General features: G+C 36.5%; 2 protein-coding genes across 2 annotated transcripts in view; one reads left to right on the top strand and one right to left on the bottom strand.

Annotated features, from left to right (window-relative positions):
* The window catches only part of LOC125040248 (transformation/transcription domain-associated protein-like), a 36,652-nt gene extending 30,452 nt beyond the window's left edge, over positions 1 to 6,200 (top strand). The window contains 13 exon segments of the mRNA XM_047634801.1: positions 159 to 273; positions 611 to 855; positions 1,152 to 1,326; positions 1,493 to 1,521; positions 1,523 to 1,725; positions 2,258 to 2,351; positions 2,665 to 2,880; positions 3,013 to 3,201; positions 3,517 to 3,660; positions 3,809 to 3,950; positions 4,469 to 4,662; positions 5,324 to 5,491; positions 5,663 to 6,200. Coding sequence (XP_047490757.1) covers positions 159 to 273; positions 611 to 855; positions 1,152 to 1,326; positions 1,493 to 1,521; positions 1,523 to 1,725; positions 2,258 to 2,351; positions 2,665 to 2,880; positions 3,013 to 3,201; positions 3,517 to 3,660; positions 3,809 to 3,950; positions 4,469 to 4,662; positions 5,324 to 5,491; positions 5,663 to 5,740 — 1,992 coding nt within the window. The 3' untranslated portion in view covers positions 5,741 to 6,200.
* Positions 6,201 to 8,035: 1,835 nt separating this feature from the next.
* On the bottom strand, positions 8,036 to 14,948 carry LOC125040249 (phenylalanine--tRNA ligase beta subunit-like). The gene is made up of 10 exons (XM_047634802.1): positions 14,809 to 14,948; positions 12,591 to 12,838; positions 12,235 to 12,364; positions 11,176 to 11,342; positions 10,800 to 11,018; positions 10,376 to 10,572; positions 9,809 to 10,010; positions 9,160 to 9,327; positions 8,642 to 8,849; positions 8,036 to 8,498 (listed from the first exon to the last, which is right to left on the bottom strand). Exons 1-10 carry the CDS (start codon positions 14,864 to 14,866, stop codon positions 8,323 to 8,325), a joined length of 1,773 nt encoding a protein of 590 aa, XP_047490758.1. The 5' UTR covers positions 14,867 to 14,948; the 3' UTR covers positions 8,036 to 8,322.
* Between the last annotated feature and the right edge of the window lie 4,186 nt (positions 14,949 to 19,134).

The following is a 19,134-nucleotide window of genomic DNA, read 5'->3' as shown; positions in this document are numbered from 1 at the left end:
TATTTTTGAAAAGTGGTGATTCATCATACCTTTCTGTTTTTTTTGTGTGCATGTGAGTGTATGCATGTTTAAAAAAAATAATGATATGTAATGTTTATTATGAGATGAATATAGTGACTGAACGTATTATGCTAACAACTTTTGTGTGTGTTGTACAGGTGATCATCAACCTCCTGAACCAAGTGGGTAGGATGTTCCCACAGGCTGTGTACTTCCCCATTCGTACCCTTTACCTTACACTCAAGATTGAACAGAGAGGGCGTATCAAAAGTGGTAAGTGGTTTGGTCTGTCTCAGATATATTTTAATTGTATTTAGATTGATGCTTTAATGAATGAAGTAGTGAGTATATTTTCTTTTTGATGGAAAGGTGCAATAGGTCAGATAGGTATATATCCTTAAGATTTGAATTGCTTTGAGAATAATATTTTTGGTTTGATTGTTATTTTTATATGCAAAAAAAGATCAGATGCTTGTGAAACTGCCATTTGGAAAAGTGTATATGGATCCTGAAAGCCCATTTCATTTTAAAGACAAGAGGTCTTGTTTGTGAGAGTGTATGTGTAGATAGTATGAATGATACACTAACAAAATTATTCACTTGCTCTTAGTGGATCCCTCAGCTGCGACTGCACAGAAGGCCCAGCAAGGCAGCCAGGCACAGCAACAAGGGCAAGGCCAGGCATCCACGCAGCAGCAGGGACAGCAGGGAGCGCAAAATGGGCAGCAGCAGGCCACAGAAACTGTGGGATCTATCAAGGCGACAGAGCCAATGTGGAGGTGTTCACGCATCATGCACATGCAGAAGGAACTCCATCCAACGGTCCTGGCGTCTCTAGAGGGCATTGTAGATCAGGTGAGGGATCTGGGAATTCCTGATATTCAGATAATTATAGTTTTCAGGTGTAACTTATAGTCAAGGGTTAGTTTGATTTTTATTTTTCCTCTATTGAACCTCTATGAATTGAAATAAAAGCAGTAAGAATATATAGGTAATTCTTATTTTAACTAATACAATTAAATATTAGCTTTAGTTTCAAGCTTTGCAGTAGTCAAATGGTATATATTTCTTGTAGTCATCATGTAATGCACATGCTATACATTTTATTTTGTTTGACTAAAAAATGTTAATAAGAATATTTTATTCTCTAGATGGTGTGTTTCCGAGAGTACTGGGATGAGGTAGTGTTACGACAACTCCGCCAAGCACTTGCAAAATGTTATGCAGTTGCTTTTGAAAATTCAGCAGCTGTCTCAGAGGCCAATATTACACCACACACCCTCTCTTTTGTGAAGAAACTTGTTTCAACATTTGGAATTGGTATTGGTATGTAGTGAAATATTCACTGTTCTTGTTTAGATTAATGATTTCTTTTTGCAGCCATCAAGTTCTTATGTAGGTTGGTGGTTGAAGAGGTTGTTGTCTTGTATAATTTCATTTCCTAGGCAAACAGTTTACCAAAGAGGTCTCACCAGTTTCATGAATTTTGCAGAAAATATCAGCAGCTCAGTGAGTGGTGGAGGGCAGTATGGCAGTGCAGGCATCTGAGTCCTTGGCCAGACGTGCCCAGGCAACAGTCCAAGACCCAGTGTTCCACAAGATGAAAGGCCAGTTCACCACTGACTTTGACTTCTCACAGCTGGGTTCCATGAAGCTGCACAACCTTATACACAAGCTCAAGAAATGGATCAAGATTTTGGAGGCCAGGGTGAAGCTGCTGCCCAAGTAAGTCATGGTGTGGCTGTAGGAAAAGGGGGCTGTGACACTTGATGTGAATAGAGATTTGTGTTTTGCAGATGTTGGATAAAGAAAAAATAATGTGTGGTTTTAGGGGGAATAATTATTTTATTTTTGAGTAAGATCACATGTTGAAAGTCGTGAAGAATCAGAAAAGATAACTATTTACAAAGTTATATGAATAGTATTAGAAGAAGAGGAAGTAATAAGAACCATGATATGAAGTTTTGTTGATGTTAAGAGTAGTTGCTTGTATTGTATAGATATTCAGTCATTTTATTGGATTATGATCGCAGTATCCTATGAATAATGCGATTTATGAGAGTTGTTTTTTATAGGAAAGTAAAACCTGGAGTTTGAGGCTGTTGTAATAAAGTTGATAGTATATGCCATTTTTATAAGAAAATGGTTGAGTGTTTGCGTAAGTCACTTGCACAGTTAGAAGAAACAGACTTAATTTCCAGTTAATTTCCAGATGAATTTAGTGTGTATTTTATGGTATCAACTTTTCCCGTTACAGGTGGTTCCTGATTGAAGAAAAGTGTCGTTACTTGAGCAACTTTAGTCTTCAAACAGCAGAGGTTGAATTACCAGGAGAGTTCTTATTGCCAAAGGTATGTATATTCATAGATTATTTTGTTTTGTTTTATGGAGTGATTATATTGGTTTTGGAAAAGCAGATACTTAATATGAAACAATATGGAAACAAGATGGTCTTACAATAATCAAGCAAATGATTAAGAAAATTGACGTGTAGGTGAGCTCCCTCGTCCATTGCATATTTGCAATTTCTGTTACAGAAAAAAAAGACAGGTAGAGCTCCCCATGATGTTTTGCTGATAAGAGCTGATGCTTGGGCAGTTCATCTATATTATTTTTGTACAGTTATTTCTGTAGACTTAATGAGTGTTTTCTCATTTCTGACAGCATTCGCACTACTACATCCGGATAGCAAGGTTCATGCCCAGAGTGGACATAGTGCAGAAGCACGGTTCTGCAGCCAGAAGGCTCCACATTCGTGGTCACAATGGCAGAGTTTATCCCTACCTTGTGGTTAATGATTACTCTCTAAGTGATGCACGTCGAGAAGAACGTGTCTTGCAGCTGCTAAGGATGTTAAATCACTTCTTTGCCAAACAAAAGGTAAGGTTTGGCTTTTGTTGAAAATATGTTGTCCTTATCTGCTATGAGTGATAGATGTGTGTTTATATCATTAGTATGGTGTCTGTTATAGAAGGATAAATACATTTTATTTATAAATTTTACTTCAAACAGGAGACGAGTCGCAGGCTAGTCAACCTAAGCATCAGTCGTGTGGTGGCTGTGTCACCACAGATGAGACTGGTGGAGGACAATGTATCTTCTCTTTCCCTCCTTGACATATACAAGCTCCGGTGTGCGAAGAGGCAACTGGAGCCTGACACACCTGTCACGAGATATTATGAGAGGCTGGCATCTGTGCAGGTAGGCCTATGTTTTCTAGATTAGCAACTTTTATCAAAGATGGCTTATTCATTAAGCAGGTGTCTTCAAGTATTGTCTAGATGAGACGTCAGTAGAGGAAATTAAGCAACATTTGTTGTTTTACTTTTGTATTTGGAGTTTTAGATCTATCTGTCATATAGATAGATCTTCACAAAGTACTTGTTAACCGTATTTCATCCATATATATTCAAAATCATATGATAGATTTAAATAGTCTATATTTCTATCAGTAATAGCTTCCAATTTATATCAGTAATGATGCCATTAAGCACACACATTATTTTCTGTTAACAGGCGCGAGGTTCACAGGCTTCTCATCAAGTGCTACGAGAAATAGTGAAGGAAGTACAGAACGCCATGGTGCCCAGGTCGATGCTGAGAGACTGGGCTCTCACTACTTATCCAAACCCCACTCACTACTGGACGTTTAGAAAAATCGTAAGTTTGCAACAACTGATTTTACACACTTGAAATATTCAGGGGAATATACTAGTTTGAAAAAGTGGTAAGGCTATGTATAATCACAGTCTTTCAGCTTTGCATATTGTGTCTCAGCTCTTTCACTTCTTTCACTCTTTTCTTTCAGCTCACCATACAGCTAGCACTAATTGGGCTTATGGAATACCTGCTCCACCTAACCAAGTTGTATCCTGATATGATGTACATTCACCAGGACTCAGGGCTTATCAATGTTGCCTACTTCAAGTTCAACATTGATGATGCCAAAGGTATGTTAGGTATCACTGCTTTTGTTAAAGTATCTACAAGTTTTGGAAATTTCTCACTGTAGATTATTGAAAAGAGTGTTTCTATGTTGTTTTATTGCTAAAGTATTTTTGTTATGTTTACTTATTTAGATATCACAGTGAGTTAATTCATTAATAAAGGCTTTAAATTTATTATATTTTGTTTATGAAGGGTTTTGTGCAATTAATTTAGCATTTAGCATGATTGTGGATGATTGATTGTACATAATCAATTTATGTGCATGATTGATAGTGTGTAATTGATTGATATGCATGATTGATTGTATATGATTGAATGTGTGAGTAAGAGGATCAGTCAATATGAGTGATTGTAAGAGTGAGTGTAAAAGATGTGAGTGAGCACACAAGATACATTTTAATTGTTATGAATAAATCTTCATCACAAATGTATTTCTGATGAGAAATTGATCAGAATTTGTGAATGAGTGAGCAAGTACCTACATGCATCGATATCCAATGAAACAAATTTGCAATTCCAGGTGAACTGGATGGGAATCGGCCAGTGCCATTCAGGCTGACTCCAAATCTGGCAGAGCTGGTGACTAGCATTGGCGTCTCAGGTCCTTTCACAGCCTGCATGGTGGCCACGGCCAGATGTCTAGCCACTCCCTCTTTCAAGGTTAATGCATTCCTTAGAGCAATTATGAGGGATGAAATCATCTCATGGCACAAGGTAAGTTATAGATATTTCAAGGAAGGAGACTTAATTTGTATGGAATGGGGAATGAAAATGTTCTCTAAAAAATGAGGGAATTGCAGATTTTTTAAACAATTTTGTATGCATAGTGGGTAAAAGTACAATTTCCAGTAGCACAGTAGTAACATTTTACTCCTTAACCCTTTGGATCCGTTGCTTCATGGCAATCACATGGCCCTCTTCCAGTCATGGCTCACAGACATGACATTCCACTCTCCTTTATTATTGGAAAAAATGCAAAAGCCTCTTCCTCAATGCCAAATGAGTCCAATCATCTTCCAAGAGGTTTGTGCACTCTTGGCGAGTCTTTCCTGTCACCCTGGCCTTCAGCTGAAATGCTCAAAACAGCATTAGGGCATGTTCACCTGCACCTCAAGCCAAATGTTTTCATCATGTGATGGTCACATCATCCGGATCGTAGGGGTTAATAGATATTGTTTTGTATATTATAATTTTAAAGCAGCATATATAGTAGACATCATCTGGAGTCAGGCAGCTAAAGATGAAAACTTCTCACCATATATACAAACAAGATTTACTTCAGTCATTGAATAATTAATTTTTCCTACAAATCCTAGTCTCCTAAATAATTCATCATGTCTAGTCATGGCAAGGACTATCACTTCATTGAGAGCAGTTCTCTTCCATTTTCCGGCACCAGCGGCAGGAGGGGGCCAGCGTAGAGGGCTCTCAGGGTACAGGGCCAATGGAAGGGGAAGCCCTCATTACTCGTGTTAACAAAGCAGTCACTGCCATAACCACTCGCATACAGTCGCTAGCATCCAGTGATGGGGCGGACAGCAAGGTTGGTTTTCCTTTTGTACTCTCACATTTCCATTAAGGATAATTTATAAGTTTTGGATATAGATTTGGTGATGTGATTGCCTTCCAGTGTAATACTTTCCATAGTCATTTTATATGTGATAGAGGAATGATTTAAGTGCCTTCATTATTTTATGGCTTTGGTTCCTTACAGGTGACACAGCTGGTGCGTGCTGTGAACTGTGTGGACAACTTGTGTCGCATGGATCCAGCCTGGCATCCATGGCTGTAGGTTGTGAGGGGAGAGTTGGGGATTTTAATAAATTAAATGTTTCATTTGCCACCAGAAGGGCAAATTCAGATCAGCACCTAATGTTTAGGTGGATATTGTGTACAGGAGAAACAGGGACTTTGTACATATTACATAGTGAATACATGTATTGACAGTAATGCCCTTGGTGTAATGATGTTATGAATCAACTCTTACTGTCATAGATAATAATAGACATTACCATCCCCTGATGTTGAAATGGAAAGGTATTACTCCACATATTTATTTATTCCAGTATGTAGAAATCATCTTACATGTCCTGTCAGCATTACTCATCATGTCAGCTCTCTTCATTTAAGCTAATTCACATATGAATGACATTTTGCTGTGGCAGTTATCATTTCATGTTACAAATCTCATGTGATCATTGTTTTATACAAGTAGTTTTATACATAGATTATATATAAATTTCCAAATATAGTGTGGTTGTATTACTACCCTGAAATAGCCATTAAGGAGTTGCAACTTGCAATGTGTATCAGCAGACATAATTTGATTACAGACTTAATTGGGCATAACTGAAATCATGTGAGAGAACATTCAGGAGTCTAAGTATGCTGGTATATTTTCATAAATATACCAGCATAGTAAGTATACTTGATGAGGGATAGAAATGATTCATCCCTAATTTTCCTACCTTGTTGGTAGTGTCTAGTATGAAATATAACCAGTCATCTGATTTTCTGATCTACAAAATATATCTTCCTTATCAGGGATATTTGAGCACTTATCTGTCTTATGGTATGGTTTTCTCTCTTGGGGGAAATGTTTTCTCCCCCCTCTCAAGTATTTTGGATTTGGTGCCAAATTTTCGTAAATTTTCCATAGATATATGATAAAGTAGCTTTCTTTTTATCCTTTTCCCAGTTTTGAGGACTTACTATGATTAATTTTTGGGTAAAAACTTTTTGAATAGGTCCTCTTGATATATACAATCTTTGTAATTTTATTGGCATTCAATTTCTAAGTGGCATGTAGATGACCAAGAAGTTTGTCATCTATACAATAATTTTTTGTATCATGAAAAAAATGCACCATCATTCCTTTTAAACAAAAAAAAAACAAACTCTGCCACAGACTCCTGTTGTTCTCTTTGACTTGCCTGATGAATTCCAATTACTGCATCACAAAATTATGCTGGATCGCAAGACACTTGGCAAACAAACATCTAATATGGACTTGTCTCCCTCCTGTAAGCCATCCCTTCCCCCATCCAGACAACCAGAGGAGCTTGGGTAGAAGTACTTTGCTGTACCTCTTTATTGGTATTGCCATATTACCAAAACGTAACCGATCCTCAAACACTAGGCACGGGAAATAAATTATGTGGTGAAAACCTAAGGTCTACATTGCACCCCCTGCTTCTTGGGCATGTTCCAGTAGCTACTGCAGTTCTGATTCACATTTTGTTATTATGGTCTTAGATCAATTTTGAGTGAAATAGGCTATCTTTAGAAAAATCAGTATTCCAAAGCCAGTGATGACTGTACCCCCCTTTAGATCATTAAGTAAAATACATTTTCAATAACCTTGATTCCCATGGTTTTTTTATTTGGCATGGGGATAGAAACTTTCCTTTTTTTTTTTTTTTTTTTTTTTTTTTTTAAACTATTTTTGATACCTGTATGCACCCTTTGTGTTTCAGTTCATTTATCTTAGATGTAATCCAATCTTTTATGTAATCAGTTGTCATACTTGTCTTATTATGTTCTTGTTTCTCAACAGTAGCTTCCATTCTCTTGGTGTTTTTTTAAAATTCAACTTCTTTTTGCTTTACAAACATCTTGACAAGCATCATAAAACTTCACATATCTTTGGATGTTTGTTGAATTCCAGTCTTAGTACCTTTAGTGACATTCCTTTTCCAATCAGTTTGTCAATAGTTGCCGTTTAAACAATTTAAGACTGTTCTCTACTTCTGTAGTATGTTTTTCCACTTAGATCATGTCTTTTTAACCTAAACAATTTCAACAATGTGATCTGATTGAACAGTATAGTGTGAAGTAGTATGTGAAGCAAATCTTCATTTATTATCATTTTCATAATTATTCTTTATATAGTTTTTATCATCATTACTATCTCAATATACTTTAGCAACATACTACAAACCTGTCTGTAAGCATTGGTGAATAGCAACATGGGCATCTATCAAATGCCAGATATTTGTTTGATAATTTGTCTGTTACTGATTTATGATTACTCTGAAACTTATTGAAAGGTCTGTTACTAAAGCGAGGAAATTAAAATAATACAACAGAAATTGCCTATGTATGTTAATTCCAAAGAAGTTTGACCTTGTAGACAATTACAATTTCCCACAAATAATACATACACTAAATTAACACACATCTCATGACTCATCTGGTACATATAAAACAGAAGTAGCATATATATATATATAGACATTTAGATAGTTAAATAACAATGAAGTTGATATATCCACGTAATTTTAAAAAGTAAGGCATCTAACTTATTTGGTCATAAGGCATTAAATACAAGTAGTACAGTTCCCAAATTTGTTTCAATACCATGATAAACTAGGGTTAACAATGTCCAAAGTTTGTGACTTCTAAAACTTTCTCAAGGTTAAGCTCCAAAGCAGCAGCTGGGTTGTTGAGGTTGAAGTTCGTAATGACCTCTGGATGAACTAGTCCTATCTGGCCAACAACCACGCCGTTAATCAGCACATCACCGCAGAATCCAGGGAAGTAACTTGGATCTGTTGGGGAAATAAGGAAGGATGGTTAAGAATAAACAATGTTGCAAATCTCCTATGAAAATATGCATTTATGTGTAAATACCTCTCTTTACCTATATGTCAGCTTACTGTAAAAAGTGAGAGAAAGAGAGAATAGTACTTACAGTCTTTGCCCTCTAATGTGTATCCTCGAGCATTATCCTGATCAGCAAATGGGACCTTCAGAGCGATCATAATATTGTCAAGAAGACCCTGTATTACCTCCATTCCTGATCTGACATTATAGTTTACTGCGCAGAGGAAACGATGGTTTCGAGCACCAGTTCCCTTGGTTGTTGCTGAGCATTTGTTGCGGAGTACAATGTCAGACACCTGGTGGTAGCAGGGAAAGTTTATTTATGAAGTATACCATTTTATATAAATGTATTTGACATGAAAAACTTTCATTGATACAAATCATTAATGATGAATAATTCCTGAGCCATATTACTGAGATTCTTATTGATTATGACTGTGAATTATCAGTGATGCACTTGTGTAAATAAACTTTTGTGCTTGCTTATTGTATTAAAAAAAAAAATCCATCAATGACAGAGATTATTTCAGTAAAACAGATCCTATAACATCTAAAATTACATGAACAAGAAAAAGAACAAAAATATGTAACTACAAATCAAATTACCTCAAACAGTCTAATGGGCAAGGAAACATGTTTATTAGCTGCAATAGTTTTCAAAATCCCTGGCAAGAGGTTAATGCGCACTGCCTCACACTCAGCAGTCTTTGGGTTGCCAACTCTCACCCATGGCTTATCTTCAAGGCTGACTCTCATCCTCTCTCCCATATCAGCCTGCAAAAGACAAAACAAACAAAATTGTTATATTACTGAAGGAATTCCAAAGGCTAAGTAACTATTTTTTGTTGACTTTTTTTATTAAGTACTATAACATCAGAAAATTTTGCTTACACTATCCAAAAAAAAAAAATTAATCTGAATTACATTTTCCAGTAGTGATACTTATTTATGCTTTTTGATAATTAATTTTACTCAGCTCCTGTAACTTCCTGTATCCAGCTAAATGTGTTGTAAAATGGTAGCTGATCTCTAAACGCTAATGTGATATTTAATTCACTTTCTAAAATACAAATGAGAATGAAAGAGCATGCGAGAGAAAAACATGAGACAGAAAGAAAGGTGGGACTGGAATAGATCAAGACAAGAGACATAACGCCTACACAGGCAGATAGAAACTGACAGACACAGACTAAGAGACTAGGAAAGAATGCTATGGTTCCTTTTGTCTGAAAAAATCACCAAGAACGTAAATCACCTTAGAGCAGAGAGAGAATGTGGCAGCTTCAGTGTAGTTATTCTGGGACAGAAGAAGTCTTAGCTTGTCACTAAGATAGTTCAGCTCAAATTCCTGGCCTATGGTGTTGGTTGGGGGCATTCGTAAGTCTGCTGCCAGTTTATCAAATCCATAAGCCACAGCAAAGTCCTCTGCTATGTCACACTCATGTAGAATATCATACCTGGGGTTAAAATCAGGCATTTATAAGACAATTACAGAACAATCACAACATAGATACAAGGCATGACAATAAATCAGATGAATAAAGGCCAGTCAACTGTTGTATCATTTCACTGCAATCTATAATGAAATCACATACTGAGCATAAAGTTAGTATAAGATGCTTCATCTGTCTAGTTATACTTCCTGAAGTTATCTCCCACCGAAAACCTACAGACAATCCAGTGGCAATGGGTTAACTGAACAGGTTTTTCATTTAAAAAAAAAAGGCTGTAAATAACCACAACACTGAACAGTTTGTATGTCAAAAAATCTATAAACATGGATGATTTAAGACCCTGCAAATTTCTCTTGTAAGGTACTTGCCTTGTAGGAGGGACATCCACCACGATCTTTCCTTCCCCATTAGGCTTTGCATTGAGGCTCATGGAAGTCAGAAGCTTACAGATGCTTTCAGCATTTTCTTCCACTCCTGCCAATGTGTTACAATAGTCCACAGAAGCCTCTTGCTGGACATAGCGCAGGGTTGGGTACTGCAACTTCTCACCACTGGGGTATTCCACCTAGCACAAAAGGTGGTACAAATAAATTCTATTGCATTATACACCAAGTTTCTAACCCTAGTTTAGCCTACACATTACTCTGAATTTAAACATACTTTCCTAAATTTTAGAAGCTTTAAAAAGAACCTATGGTAAAGAGATAACATCTTTATTCATTTAATCACCATCAAAACCCATGTCTGAACAGATGAACCAGATGCATATTACAAAACTGATAAAAAAAATACCTCCACAGGCTCAGCAGTAAATGGCTGATCACAGTAACCAGAGAACATGCAAACAAGAGTATCCAGCACAATCTGCGCCTTGTGTTTGTCTGTGGCAGTGCACTCTATGAAGACGTTGCGGGTCTTTAGGGTGATCTTGCTATGGTTGCCATTGATGATGGGGGGGAGGGAGAGCACCACGCCCTTCTGATCTGTAATCACTGGGTACACGGGTTTGTCCTGTAAACAGAATACTTTAGTTATATTGTACTTATTCCAACTTGAGCGTTTGTCCCCATTTTATCACTTCAATATGAAAATGCTTATTTGTGGGTCAAGATTTGTAGGCTTTTAAGTGTAATAATTTTTCCTACAGACTTGACCAAAAGAATCTCACCTTGATGATAGGAACATACTCCTTAAGGTGGGAATCATGGCTAAACATTTCTAACATTTTGTCAGCTCTGAGCTCCTGAGTCTGGTTGAGGGGGACGAAGGAGATATCTGAGGGTGGCCGAGCGTCATAGATGAAGGGCCCAGTGATGGTGTCCAAGTCATGAGTTCCTGTAGGATAGAATGTGATGGTACAAAAACTCACAAAAATTTAGCATTACTTTACTGTTATAGTTTGAACAATAGAGTTACAGTCTCCTGATTACCATACAAGACTTCTTAAATGACTTCAGAGCATAAAAAAAATTTGTTTAGAAAAACAGCATGCACAATTTGAAAATGCACTTTGCTCATTAGCTCTAGCACCATGGTATGGGAAGCCCAATAATGAGAAAATTTTGTTACAAATCTTTGCTTCAATTATGCTAGAGCCTCCGGGCTAGTACAGTGGTAACGTGTCGGCCTCTCATCCGAGGGGTCGGCGGTTCGCGCCCCGCCCAGGCGCGAGAAGTTGCAATTGTCGCCTGGAGGTTACTGCTGTGACTGGGCACCACGGCGGGTAAGGACTAAGACGAGTCAGCACCAGCTGACACACGTTAGCGAGTCGGCATTAGTCGACACAGGCCGGGCTCCCCTCATTGGCATAGCCCGGGCGAAGCTCAGCTTCGCATATCGGACTTATCCTTAATTATGCTATACTTTTTCATGCATTGCTGGTGAAGGAGTCCTAAATACAAAGGCCAAGTTATAGTATCCTATTCAAAAATATTCACATGATGGGGGGGGAAGAAGAAGAAGAAGAAGAAGAAGAAGAAGAAGAAGAAGAAGAAGAAGAAGAAGAAGAAGAAGAAGAAGAAGAAGAAGAAGAAGAAGAAGAAGAAGAAAATATATATAAATATATAAATAAATAAATATATATATATATATATATATATATATATATATATATATATATATATATATATATATATATATATATATATATATATATATATCATGCACATGCAATTAATGCAGAATCTTACACCTGTGAAAAGTTCTTAAAGGCATAATTTCAACTTACCAATAGCAACAAGAGTACGCTTCCTGGCAAGATTTTGGTGGAGTTTATCTTGAAGGTCAATAAAGGAATCATAGACAACCTGAGTGAAGGTCATTCCCCGAAGCACAGCTCCCACCACGTAAGGCCGAACCTATTAGGAAATGAGAGTTAACCTTAAGAAACATGAAGATAAAGGTAATCTTTTCACTGAGAAATAGAAATTAACATACTAAAAAAAAAAAACAAAGAATAATGACATAAATCATGAATCATGTATAACACAAAATTTAGCCTGCATATGCACAATCTCAAATGGAAATGGTACCCACATGTATACACATACACACTAATCTCTATGGCTCACATATGTATCTTACCCTGGCTGTGTCAGGTTTCACTATGAGCCTGTTTCTTTGTGGGTCTTTGGCAGGAACAAGTTGGTAACGAGGAAGTGATTCCTTCCCCAGGTAAACCGATAGGGACCGTGCGATGCCCTCAATGCAGAGTAAATCATAGCGATTGGCTCCTACTTCAATCTTATATGTCATGCCTTTTTCAGGGTCGTCTACAATATCGTCAACTTCAAGGCCATACTGGAAGCATAGCTCATCAAATTCCTCATCAGCTGCAGGTTAAAAAAGCAACAAAAGGATTAACAAAGAGATCTGACAGTCAGAGATCACTGCATATGAAAACATGGTCACACATACATATTCATTACTCCAGGCATTAGATATAAGATTCACAAAAAAACAGAACAAGTTTCAACAGACATTTTCTCATATGATAACCCTCTTGCCATGTATAAAAGAAGAAAAAGAAGAAGAAGAAAAAGAAGAAGAAAAAAGGTAGTCATTTCTATACCTGATGGCAATACCCCAATCACACTGTTTAAATCATTATTGCTATCTCCTGTGTTTATCCCACACAATGTCCCTCAAACTCATAGCCTAAAACCTGTATTAGGCTTGGGTCAAGACTGCTGCTGATCAGTTTTAAGTGGATTTAAACAGACCTTAGGCATTTCAAATACAGCGAAAAAGATCTAATAATTCTTAAGTTTGTACAGCTTAAGTCTTTGGTTATTTCAGAGATTGTATTTTGAATATTATACCTTTTTAAATTTAAAAAATAAAAAAAACAATAGCTTAACTAATAAATTCATCCACATGAAGCCTATGACTTAGATATCATGGTCTTATATATACTACAAAAGTTTGTGATAACTAATGAAACAGAAACAAAATAACATCATGCAAGACTGCAGGGTCATTGGATCCTCCTGCAAATTTGACCCTGTGACGTTGGTGTGTGTGTGTTCTAACTGGATTTCATTAACTATGGGAAATCTGATGTGCTAGGAGGCAAAAATAATATGCTATCCTGGTAGTATCCAACCGTATCATAATGCAAGTTAGTGTGGGCCTCACACTGGACTTTTGCACTGACAAGCTTGCATCTGAATTTTAAAAACTACAATGTTTTGTGTAGGGCCATGACATATCTTGACCTAAAATATAATACTTTGAAGATACAGTCAGTTCAGAATTTTTTAGCCAATCTGCAAAATCATAAAATATTTAGCAAATTGGTAAAACTCTGGTGGGCAAGTTATTGCACACATGACGAAGTTTCCAATATGGAGTGGGCCACTCAATCTTTAAATGATGTTTAACCTCTATGATACGATGATGTGACTGTCATGTCATGAAGAAAATTTACTTGAGGGGTGGGTGAGGTGAACATGTCATTATAAGAAAATTTGGCTGAGAGCCAGGGTGACGGGAACTTGCTGTAATATTTTTCCTTTATTTGTAGCTTTACTGTTTGTGTTTGCAGTGTATTTTTTGTAACAATGACTACAACTTTATCTCTTTTACAAGAATATCATCCATTTACCCTAGCTTAGTGTGTCCATGCTATAAAGATTAACCAAAACCATTTGCTATAGTAATGGTAAGCCCACAATTGCTCATCAAAGTGTGCAGAGCTATGAACCAAGTTATGCTTTAATTATGAAAGAATATACATTTATAAAAACATATATAATTGTTTTCTGTGGCCAAACGAGGGGAAAATGGTTCTACTTGAAGTGTCCCAGCCCTCCGCTCGTGAATGACCAATATCTCATATCAATAATTAAATATGCTTTTCCATTTCTTATCATAAATGGGCAAAGCATTAAAAGAAAGTACCAAAGGAGTTTACCAATGTTAAACACATGACAAACTTTTAATTTTGTTCATTTTCATATTTGAATTTGAACTGCTAGGGAAAAAAACAAAAAAAAAACCATCGGCTGTCTATTTCTTGCTCTGTAATAATCAAATATCCTCCGAATACACAGGCCATTCAGACTTACGGGTGAAATATACCCTGAATACATTACAGAAACAAACACACACAAGCCATAAATATCAAAATTAAAAACTCGAGCAAATGACAGCTGGAATTACATCAGCCAGTCCCCACCCAGACTCGAGAGGGGGTCCTTCTCTCGCCATTCACGCCTTATTTTGGAACCATTTACTCCGTTACTCCTTCCTTTCGCCCTCTACAACTCCTTTTCGTGTTCTCTGAGCTTGTGACACTCACTGTAGGTCTTCCCGAGCGTCTTAAAGAGCAGTTCTCGGTTCACGGACACGGTCGGCATCGTGGATCGTCTTCCTCGCTGCTCTGTTTACTGGTGACGTCACGCGTTCGCCTAAGTCCCGATCCGGATTCCTGATCCGGTGAGGTGCCGGCGTTCCTGGAGTGACCATCCGGATTCATCTTTTTTGGCTCTTGATGTATATAGATAAATAATTGTATAAATACATACATAGATAGAAGAATAAATAGAAAAAGTAAATAAAAGAATAAACATACATATAAGAGTATATTTGTATACATACGAAGTACATGCGCATATATATATATATATATATATATATATATATATATATATATATATATATATATATATATATATATAAATACGTATATATACACACACACATATATACACACACACATATCTATCTATCTATCTATCTATATATATACACACACACACACACACACACACACACAAACACACACACACAAATACATATATATACACACATATTTATATATAAGTACATATATGTAAATATATACACACACATTTATCCGTCTATCTATCGATCTATCTATATATATCTACACACATATAAACAAACACACACACACAAACACACACACATATATATATACACACACGAGTGTACCTGTCTGTCTATCTATCTGTGTGTGTGTGTATATATATATATGTGTGTGTGTGTGTGTGTGTGTGTGTGTGTGTGTGTGTGTGTGTGTGTGTGTGTGTGTGTGTGTGTGTGTGTATGTGTATGTGTGTGTGTGTGTGTTCATAGTTCCGCACACGCACACGCACACGTACACACACACGCACACACACACGCACACACACACGCACACACACGCACACACACACAGAGTTGTATGACTTGAAATTAACATAAGAGAATTGAACTATTATATATAGACATATATATATATATATATATATATATTTATGTGTGTGTGTGTGTGTGTGTGTGTGTGTGTGTGTGTGTGTGTGTGTGTGTGTGTGTGTGTGTGTGTGTGTGTGTGTTGTGTGTGTGTGTGTGTGTGTTTGTGTGTGTGTGTGTATGTATGTGTGTGTGTGCGTGTGCGTGTGCGTGTGCGTGTGTGTGTGTGTGTGTATCTATACTTACATATATAAATATATATATATATATATATATTTCTTTTTTTCATTTTTTCTTTTCTCTTCTTTCATTGAGGTTTTATACTTCATAGTTTTTAGTGATTTCCCTCCGTATTTCTCTTACATTGATAATGTAATATTTCCATGTATGCGCATATACACAAAAATATACTGTGAGTGCACTTCTTTTGCATCTGCTATACAGGTGTTACAATCAACACATCTGTATCAGGGAAATACACTTGTTCTCAATTATGGCTAGCTCCCTCGTACAACATATGTAACTACCTTTATATAACGACAAGAAAATAATCTATTAGTTACTGTCCATTTTTTCAACAATACGAGCTATTAATAGGTTTTGTGTTCTTAATTACTGTCTTTCTGAAATGTATGTATGAAAACCAGTATACTTTGTTCTTTACGCATTTTCTCAATATACTATAGTTCTTTATATAATGAGCATGATCATAATGATTAATGATGCTGTTATTAATTATAATGGTTATGATATAAGATTATAATGAAGGGGATGGTGGGAATGACATGGAAATCATAGTTAACGAAAGATTTGCAAGTTGTAAATGTGGAACGTTTGGTTTTCCTTGCATTATTTTACCCTTGCAAGAAAATTCTTAACAGTTTTTTCTTTGCTGGGTCACAATCGATGCAATGCCAGGCCAAGAAACTCAAGATACCCCATTGCATCTATTCCCTGTTGAATTAATTGAGTCCAGGCGATTTTCAATGATTTTCGTTGCTAAGACTTCGCTGAAATTATCATTAAGGCGATATAAATCAGTTTTCTTTAAGTATTCAGCATTATTTTATGGCTTGTTTCATGTCTAAGGAGTTATAATGTTCTGGGATTTAGTAGAGTGACCCCTTCCCGTTTTTTATATTAATGCTATTAGTCATTTTCTAAAACATGTTAATAGGATAGACTATTTCTTATTTGTCAATATATTTGCAACATCCTTCAGCCTCTATCATTTGATACGAATCAATCTTTACTCAAAATCCCAGCAATATAAAGAAATAGAGAGGGTTACTGTTGATATTAATCTTTTAACATATTACAGATTATTTCTCTATCAGATAATGACAAATTTTCCTGACTGGCACACGACGATGGGGGATGGGGGGGGGGGGGGCACTACAAGCTCTGCAAGGGTGGGTTAAAAGATGAGACATCTATGAAAAAAACAGAAGAGAAAGAGCAATATGAGGAGGAGGAGAAGGAGGAGGAGGAGGAGGAGGAGGAGAGAAAGAGGAAGAAGGAGAGGAAGAGGAGGAGGGAGAGGGAGAGGAGGAATAGGAGGAGAATGGAAAAAAAATGACGAGAAAAAGGGAGAGGAAAAGGAAGAGGAAGAGAAAGAAGGAGAAGAAGAAGAAGACGAAGGAGAAAACGTCGACGTCGACACGTGTCACCAACGAGAACCAATGCAAAGTGGCAAGAAAGTGGTCCTTCACCATCCATCGGATCTTTTAGCGGCACGTTCTCTGCAACGACCCTCTTATGCTGTTTTACTGCAGAGCACAATCTCCCTTTCACTTGCGAAACCTCTTGCATAAAAGGATATTTCATACCTTTGCACTTGTACAGGAACTGCATTTGGTAAAGCGCAATGGTTATCAAGTTCCCGGGCAATTTGGTTAACGAGGGTCTTGAGGCTAAACTCTGGTGAAACAATTTTTACTGATAATAAATGAAAATAAGTGGTGTAGAATGAAGCCTTGAACATGATTTGTTGAAGAATGAAGCCTTGAACATGATTTGTAATATGTTATAATAACGAAGATAGTACCATTGAAATTAATATGTCGGATTTACTTGATTTTACAAGAAAATGATGTCTTGAATAGCTGAAAATCTGTTTCAAGTAATGAATCAGCACTTACAGTGTAAACTATTAAGAATGATGTGAGAGTAAACAAGAATCTTTTGGTAGCTTTGTGCAAGAAAATAGAAAAAGTTTTCCTGTAAATGAACTTATAGAAGATGGTTGTATTACTGACTCATCCATTGCATTAGATTATATTTTAAGAGTCGATTACCCATCGCTAGAGATGTACTATATCAGATTAGTAGAAAAATATCGTTGTCAGTAGCAAGGGCAAATACCTAACAAATTGTGAATATTTGTGATTCCACTGAATTTTGTAAGTTACTATAGTCCCGTATTAAGAATTAAACCAAAATTTCACTTCAGTGTCTCCATTTGCAATTTCCGCCACTGCCAAGTACTAGCACAGAAGCAGACAGGTTAAATATAATAAGAAAAAAAAGAACAAAAATTCAGTGCGTTTCACAACATATATTGAGAACGCTGATATTTATTGGCGAGAGTGTTTGAGGTCAGGGTGGGTATGATAACATGAAATCTTTTCCAAAATAACATACTATCTTATATATGTTTATGTGCTGATGTAGGTTGTGACCTTTTTTTCTGACCCAAATGGAAAAACGTAAGAAAACTATGTGGAAAACGAGAGATAGACGTTAAAAAAAAAGAAAGGTGAAGAGGAGGTGCAAAAAGAAGGAAGAAAGAATGAAACAAATAGTCAAAAATACGTTAAAAAAAGGAGAGGAAGAGACAAAACAGAAGAGATGAAGAGCAAGTGATTAAAGTGACGAAGTAGATGGACTGAATAAAACTGCGCAAATAGTAAAAGTTGATAGTCGAGAGCAATTAAAGGTACCGGTACAGGATTAGTCTGTGATCCCAACCCCAGCTGCAGGGAATGTTAGAGGCGGGAAATGTAGGCTATATACATGTAGCATGATTTCTGTGTTACTTCAGCAGCTTAGAAATAGTACATTCATGAACTGCTGACCCAAAAATAATTTCACTCACTAGAGAGATAATACGTGAACGATACATTTGAACCAAAGATACAAGCAAAGCAGTTACCATTCACTAAATTAATAAAAACACGAGATACATTGCTCTGACGACCAGCTTTCATTCCATACACTATTTTGATAAAACATAAAGTACATATGTGTTGGTGCGTCGCCATGCTTATTGTACAAGACGTCCTTCCCATTTGTTCATGAAGTGATCGATCACCTTACAGAGTAACTTCCCTAATAAGATAATGATAATGATGATACAAATAATAATAAAAAGAATGATAATAATAATAATAATAATAATAATAATAATAATAATAATAATGATAATAAT

The sequence above is a fragment of the Penaeus chinensis genome, chromosome 28 (assembly GCF_019202785.1).
Source record: "Penaeus chinensis breed Huanghai No. 1 chromosome 28, ASM1920278v2, whole genome shotgun sequence".
Lineage (NCBI taxonomy): Eukaryota > Metazoa > Arthropoda > Malacostraca > Decapoda > Penaeidae > Penaeus > Penaeus chinensis.
Note: the sequence above shows the minus strand (reverse complement) of the source record. Positions and strands in the feature narration are given on the sequence as shown.